This window comes from Ostrinia furnacalis, unplaced genomic scaffold (assembly GCF_004193835.3).
Source record: "Ostrinia furnacalis isolate ACB-3 unplaced genomic scaffold, ASM419383v2 OfSCF1411, whole genome shotgun sequence".
Lineage (NCBI taxonomy): Eukaryota > Metazoa > Arthropoda > Insecta > Lepidoptera > Crambidae > Ostrinia > Ostrinia furnacalis.
Genome location: NW_021131650.1, coordinates 592,849 through 601,285, shown reverse-complemented (window position 1 = coordinate 601,285; position 8,437 = coordinate 592,849). Strand labels below are relative to the sequence as shown.

The 8,437-nt window shown below is 35.4% G+C and overlaps 1 protein-coding gene across 1 annotated transcript; it reads right to left on the bottom strand.

Annotated features, from left to right (window-relative positions):
* Positions 1–535: 535 nt before the first annotated feature.
* LOC114352631 (UDP-glucuronosyltransferase 2B15-like) lies at positions 536–4,541 on the bottom strand. Its single transcript, XM_028304299.1, has 4 exons — positions 3,476–4,541; positions 2,645–2,867; positions 1,679–1,898; positions 536–887 (listed from the first exon to the last, which is right to left on the bottom strand). Exons 1-4 carry the CDS (start codon positions 4,313–4,315, stop codon positions 599–601), a joined length of 1,572 nt encoding a protein of 523 aa, XP_028160100.1. The 5' UTR covers positions 4,316–4,541; the 3' UTR covers positions 536–598.
* Between the last annotated feature and the right edge of the window lie 3,896 nt (positions 4,542–8,437).

Genomic DNA, 8,437 nt, shown 5'->3' with positions numbered 1-8,437 from the left:
AGGTTAGGGAAAGAATGACTGGCCGTACCGAAATGCGCTTTGTAGGTTGTAGACCTGCTGCAGACTTTCAGACGTCTTAACCGGGTGCCTTTCCTCAGTCTTCGTCCTCTTTGCACGTTTTGGATGGCTTTTCTTCGCCTTGCGATGTGTGTGAAGTTGCACGAAGTCCGAAGGTCGCCGAGCCTTTTCTGTAGGTAATTCGGCCGCGAAGGAACACAATGTTGCTGCGATGCTCGTAAACGAAGATGCGTGTTGATAATTCCGAAGTAAAATGCTTTTTATTTAGGTAATTGAGTGTAATCTCAATTTCCAGTAAATTATAAAGCGTTACGTCGTTACATTTGAAAGCAAGTAGTAAGAAGGAATGATTTGACAAAAACGTATATTTAAATTCGTGGACGGCTCAGTGGTGCCACTTCAAAATAGTTATAAATTATCTATGCTAATAATGCCATGGTTATAACACCGACACAAAATAACGTTACCGTTAACTACTAGATAGGAGCAGGTTTCTTTTATAAATAAAACAACCATAAACAACACTTAAAATTTTATTATAATTAAAATAAATACCAACAATCCTATCACCTAAATATAATCAACTTCTTTTAATTTTAATGCTAGCTTTATACTGCCCAAAGATACTAAACAATAAATAACCAACAAACACTATAGCTGATAATACCGTCAGTAATGCAAAAATTAAATAGGCAGCTAGCTCCAATTCGAAGTAATCGTACCAAGATACGTTAGCTGAAGGCGAGCGGAGGTGACGTGCGCCGGAGTGTCGGATGGCGTACTCCGTCCACCAGACAGCGCGCTCTAGTGGAGTATCAGGCTGGTCTTGCATTAGGGTACGAAGTTTCGCTACGTTCTTGCGGTACGTGCTGTAAAGTAATAAAAATAGTTATCATCATCATCATTTCAGCCATAGGACGTCCACAGCTGAACATAGGCCGCCCCCAATGACTTCCACATCAATCCCTAATTTTTAAGGGTATGGTAATAATTAACTGGCTTAACTGGCATTTTGTTTTCATAGGGGTCACTTAAAAATTTGGGATTGATGGTGAAAACGGGCATGATTCTCTCTCTCCTTTTCACTATTGTAACTCCTGTTGAAACAGGATCTGCAGTTTGGGCACCAGTAGCAGTCCCAGTGGACGTCCACAAAGTGGACCGACGACATCACAAAGGTAGCAGAAAGGTGCAAGAGGCAGGCTGCTACCAGCCAGGCGATGCCGCGATGTGTAAATCATTGGGGGAGGCCTATGTTCAGCAATGGACGTCCTGTTGCTGAAATGATGATGATGAGCAGTCTCAGGGGATACCGGACCAAGAATTAATTTGTTGAAATGTTTATTGTACATTTGGTTGAATGTTTTGCTTTATGAGTTCTTAGATTATGTTCTGCCAAAAACACCTCACATTTAGGTACCTAATCACCATATAATTTGTTTCCAGTTATTATTATGTTTAGGTATTATTATACCTAATATGACGATGATGGGTTCGCATAATGTGCATTTTTTCTCGATTTTGTTTTTCGGACTGTTATTGCGTCATAATTAAAGGAAAATGGTTCGAAGTTATTGAAGCCCGATCCTTAATTCTGGTATTGGATTATCCTTAATATTGTCTCTGAATTGTTAATTACAAAAATTCATCGAATTCTTACCTTTCATCGTTTAGAATAGTGCGAATTGCACTATCCAGTTTCTCCTCAGTAAGTGTTTCCATGTCCAATTGAAGTCCGATTTTGTGGTATGCATACTGTTCTACATTGTACCACTGGTCTCCCAGCATCGGTATACCAATCAGGGGCACTCCAGCTGTTATGGCTTCATCAGTAGACTGGAGACCACCTTGGGTGATGAAAAGTTTGACTTTGGGGTGTCCTGAAACATAATTTACGGTTATGACTTGAAAAATTTAATTATGGCCTACTTTTAGCTTTCCGCCGCGGCTTCGCCCACATTGAATTTTGTCTGTCACAGAAAAACTTTATCGCGCGCGTCGCTTTATAACCGGGATAAAAACTATCCTATGTCCTTTCCCGGGACTCAAACTATCTCTATGCCTTTCATCAAAATCGGTTCAGTGGTTTAGGCGTGAAAGCAAGACAGACAGACAGAGTTACTTTCGCATTTATAATATTAGCATAGATTTAATACTAAAATATTTTATGCGTTTTCAGCTCCAGTCTTGCAAATTTTTTAAAATAAGAAAAATGGAAACTATCAAAAGAATAAAAATAATCCCATAAAAACCCTATAAATTAAACAATTTATCAGCAGGAAGTACTCGTACCAAGCACTTAAAGATTACATACTAGTTCAATCCACTCAATTTCACAATTCCACTTAATTTCAAAAATAAATACAGTCGACAGCTTAAAAAAATTACATATTTGTTACAAATTAGCATCTATTATCACGTCATAAGATGTCTATTATATAGCTAATTACGTATGTACAGTAAGTGACAAATAATTCGTACACACAAAGTAACCCAAAAAGTACATTATGCATCTTTGTTACAATTGGAATAGGTTGTTCTGTCAATTTGGCCACTTTGAATGTCAAGAACTATTTGACGCTGACTGTACAATTAAGGATTTGAAAGTAATAAAGTTTTGACTTACTTAAAAGATCCGACTGCGGCAGCCATTTAGATATCCTTATATTTTCCGTTCGTCCGGGCAATTCATCCTTATTCCATTTCCACAATACGTCATAAGGAAGTTTGGAGAAAACATTTATAAGTTTCTGAATTCTTTCCGGGGGTAACAACGCTGGTTCGACGTTGGTTCCGAAACTTATGTATATCAAGCCGTGTTTGGATGAATCGAGGTATGATTTGAGATCCTGGAACAAAAAATCATTCAGTCAGATCATTTACCTACGCCCGTATTCACAAACATTACTATGAGGTCTCACAGAGCGCGTGGACGCACAGGGTGACACACAAACCAATCACAGAGCTCTATTCAACGCTGTGCGTCCAATTTGCAGCTTCACTTAAGCATTGTTTGTGAATACGGGTGTTAGTTTCCACTGCTAGAGAACACCCCTTTTTTACCTTTTGCCAGAAGAAAATGGAGAATTTGGTTTACACTCGTATTGATTAGGTGATTGATAGGTATACTAAGATAACGGATTTCAAATACACGCTAAATTTTTTATAAGATTTTTCCTAATTTTATAGATAGTAAGCATCAGCTAGACCAAATAGATATACAATAATAATAATATCTTTATTTCTTTCCTACAATACGAGTACAATGATAAAATAAAATCATTTACTATGCACTATTTAAACGTCATAACTGTAATCAATGTTTGTGTTGTGCGGTGATCGAACCCGTGCGACTTCTACCTACATATTTAAAACAACTGCGCTAAACGGGTTTAATTTGTTTAATATAAATTTAAGACTATTCAAGAATACAATACCGAGTACGTGAACACCTTACCTTCGGCAATTCTTTCACTGGTTTCTGGTGTAGTCCTCCCATATAAATCACATTAGGTGGACTCGGCCGATTCAGCTCCCAAATTGGATGCACATTCAAAAACAAGAAATCCACATTGTTCCTCAACTCACTTAGCTTCGGAATATCCGATCCGAGTACCCTTCTTAACATCTCATCGCTTTCTTCTTCACACAACGCTAGAGTCCTATACAATCTAATATGATTGTAGATCTCGACGGCTTTTTCCCATATCGTTAAATTATGAACTCTCTGTCTTACCGACGTAGGGTGCACAATTGGGTGATTTGGCATCCCCATAGTCCCAATATTGTGCATAAACGCCCCAAATGAACTCATCTGGATCGCTGGCGCTTTGATCACATGGGTCAAACCCAACGCCACTAGTGGACAAGCTTCTACTATAAGTAGATCAAAGTTTTGATTTTTATCTTTAATTAATTTTTGGACTTTAGGAGTGAGTAGTTGCATTTCAAATACTTTATTTATAGTGCTGAAAGCTACGTGCATTTGAGTTTGCAGATCTTCTCTATCACCGCTGGTTACAGCATCTGATAGAAAGTTTTCTCTCCATGTCTTGTAAGATCTTTCATGGACATCTATTTCTGTGTAATTTGCTGGGCTCTTTTCATTTGTAAATACTGGATCTGGTGTTACTACAGTCACATCATGTCCTCGTTGTGCCAATTCCAGTAATAGTGGTCGGAATACTACTTGATGACTTATTGATGGAATCGGGAACACTGCTAAGATTCTTGCTCCTTCATGTTTTTGCACTAACACTATACTTATTAGTAGTAAAACTTTCATAACACTTGCCATTTTGCTATTTTATTGTTTTTAGTTTTGATATTGTAGGTTTCTTGAATTTCTCAAGAATTTTGTGAACAATCTAAGGTTTTTAAATTTACATCGGAGAACTTTTGACCTTCGTCACCATTACTGACAACTTTTTCCTCATTTACTACACTTCCATGATCATTGATTTAATAAATACAAATACAAACTGCCACTGTTCACTATTTATACCAAACACTGCGAATGAACAACATCTTGAGAACACAAATCATTTATAGGACCGTTTTGCACGTTCATTCCGATGATTAAGAAATAATAATATGTCATTAGAAAATGAACAGTAGTTGCATTCGCTAATTATGCTAGTGGTGACCCGCTGATATAAATGACTGGACTGTTTTAAAGTGGTGATAAAACATTACTTCAATGAACAAATTAACGGTCAATTATGAATTTAAAGGTCTTTTTACTCTTGAGACTAATGGGTTGCAAACTTTTACGTCCATTCTACTTTGAACCAGAATAACTGATAAATAATTTAGCAAACTCACTGCTGTTAATTTAGCCAAATTAAGGGGCAATTTAATTGTTTCGACAGTCTTGAAAATCTTAACATGATAAGGGTTTTGTTTGAATATTAATCGAACAAGCAGTTTTAAACTTTATTAATCTTTAACTATATCTTTAACAGCAAAAGTAACTTTCAATATTTTAGAATTTAGGTTTGTTGCATTTTTTCTGTTCTTAACACCAGCCTATAAAGAATAGTAGTTATTACTAAAATACACGAGTAACTGTGATGTGTCTATCTCATGGAAACTTATAGTAAAAAAAACTGCATCTGTCATGGTCATGGTCAATCTGACGTTGAATGCCATAAACCTACCGTGATTGCTTTTCTGTAGTACTGATACATTATAGATGCAGTTTCTTATAAAAGGCCTTGCAAGCGATCAATATTTATTTTGTTGTTACAGTCTACATACCATATCGACAAAAGGGATAATGGGCTCATTAACACTTTTTTCTTCATTAATACCTACTTAATAACAAAACATCTTTTTCCTTATAAAAATGTTCCTCATAAGATGTTTTCCTTAAAATATTTTCCGTACAAAAAGGGTTTACCAGGTGACTATTAATCAATCAAAAACATATGACACACTTGTTTATTTGTTTTAAATAAAAAAACTGGTTTCTAAACAAATAATTATCTTTGACTATTTTAGTCAATCTAGGTTTGACGAGAACAAAATTTTAACTGCAACATAGATTCATTGACTGCACTTTATATCAGTTGAAGTAACCCACACTTAGAGGTACTTACTTAGCGAACAATTAACACCAACTAAAGTGTCAATTTGAATATAACTGATATAACTTACAAACAGGGGATTTAAAATTAGAAAAAGAAAGAAATTAATTAAGAATTCTCCAATATTATTCCCTTATTCATAATTCATAATAAAAAGTAAAAAAACTAAAACCCAACTACGACAAAAAACGACGCTGAAAAAGTATAAAACAAGATTTTCAGAATACTGAACTGAACAAAGTTGCCAATGTAGTTGCATAGTAATTTTCATGTTTGGAAAACCGCAGTCACACGTTGTCAAAGTGCTACGGTAGGTAGGTTTAAGTAACGTGTGACTACGCCTTTCCAAACATGAAAATTATTATGCAACTACATTGGCAACTTTGTTCAGTTCAGTATTCTGAAAATCTTGTTTTATACTTTTTCAGCGTCGTTTTTTGTCGTAGTTGGGTTTTAGTTTTTTTACTTTTTATTATTTGTACTATTTTGGTATTAAAGTGTATTTGTGGCGCATATGTATTAACTAAAAGTTAAATTGATGAACTAATAAGTAATAAAGAAGCTATGAACGAAAAGATGTGAATTATATGCAATCAGCCCATGAATACAGGTAAAGTCACAAGCAAATGCTAGTAATATATATATATTCGAAATGTACAAGTAAAGCGCTTTCAAATGATACCAAACACGGCATATTTATCTTAACTTTATTTTTTTACTCTGTATGTTTTGTCTGCTAGAGGGCGCCACATTCGATTTTGTGAAACCCCATATAGCCTATAACCAGCGGACAATTAAGACGCTTCTAATGATATGTCATTTGTCGAATTCTGATAAGTAGTTTAGAAGTTACGAGGGAACACATGAACATACATACATATATGTTCATACATACATACCTACATAGCCTGTCAAAACCATAACCCTCCTTTTGCTTTGCCGTAGTCGGGTAAAAATTGACCTACAACAAAGTTTTACCTAACTAATCATTGTTTTGTCTCATTTACACACAACTAAATTAACATTTTCTAAAAACACTAGGTGAGAAGACGTTCAACCAAAATAAAAGTTCAGATTCGGGAAAGTAATATTTTGCATTCGGGCAGCCATTCATTTTTATCCCGCAAATATTCAATCGGAAGTGGGAAGGTAAAGACCTTTATCTTCTCTGGAGAAAATGTAGACAGGCCCACATTTATATTGGAGCCTGGATTAAATAACTCCATCTGATAAATCCGGGTCTTCTTCAAATTGTAAAATGTAGGAATGTTACTCATCAGAATTATTTGATAGGAATGTACCTATACCATATATTGTTTTAAACTTTCACTGTCACTAACATAATTATTATTAAGTAGACCGATATGTCTACCCATAAAATCTCACCCGCAAGTTTCCTCAGTTACTCCGTGACCATGGCGCTTACAACAGTGCCGAAATATCGGAAACTCAAAATTAAGGGACATGGCAATCCCGTCAATAATAAGAATGTATACCATGTATAGGTACTTCTGTTTATTTGGTTGATCGCAACCAGTCCAATTTGGAAAATGTTCTTTTGTGTTCGATAGCTCATTAAAATTTATCGAGGAAGATTATAGGCTAAAGGCTGCCATCACGCTTCGACCTATAGGAGCAGAGCATACATGAAAAAATTTGAAAAATGATACAAACTATCCTTTTTTTTTACGCGGAAAAAATGCGTTGAATCGCATACCTACCCTGCGGGGACAGGGTAGGTTATGTGGGGCTCACCAAGTCAGAAGGTCGAGGCATATCCACTAAAAAGACCCCGGTGCTCCGTCACTCGCCTATGTGGGAGGACGTCAAAAATCTGTCAAACTCCATACAAAATGCACCGGTTATCGTCATAGTTACCGTCAAAGTTAGGTGGTACAACTCAGCCTTAGTATGGATAAGTTTAAGCAAAACTTTTGAAATTTAAGTAAAACGATTTGAAAAATGATCTATTGGTTCATCTCAAACCGGGATTTTAGGTTCATTTCTAGTCTAGATTAAAAAAATGACGTGATAGGTATTTCATAGTTCAGATTATGTCACTAACCTGATTAATTATCTTATTCCGCAATGATGTTTGAGATGTCAGATGTCGCTACTGTCTATATTGTTTGCTAATTAATATCTAATTACGATGTATTGTCTAATTATTGTGGTTTATCTATAATGTGTTTATAATAGTCATTTGATAACATTATCAGGTGGCGATTTGACCTATATTATGAACTAGCTGACCCGGCGAACTTTGTTCCGCCTTAATGGCAATAAATAAGCAGACTTTTTTTTTAATTTCGAACGGGATAAAAAGTATCCTATGTCCTTCTCCTGGCTCTAAACTACCTCCCTGACAATTTTCAGCTAAATCGGTTCAGCCGTTCTTGAGTTATAAGTGGAGTAACTAACACGACTTTCTTTTATATATATAGATTCAAATGATACAGATTAATGTGAAATTAATACATTAATTATGACAGAAAATCCACGTGTCGACACCCACCCACCACTATTGGGACCGAAAAACTTATATTTTTTTTTTAATCTATAACAAGAAAGCTCTTAGCTTGTATTTACATTTATATCGAGTTTGCCACCACATCTTTACTCAAATTATCATAATAATATGCCATCAATTGAATATTATTTTTACTTGAATCGTATATTTTACTTGACACTGGCTTATATTATGTGCAAAGCGCACGAATCTTCATTTAAACAAAAAACTAGTGCAAGTTTTTAGATAATGTTAATGCTATTTGGTTTTTTGTTGAAACACATCATAATCCTTTTTAAGGTGCTTTTCGTAAATTCCACAC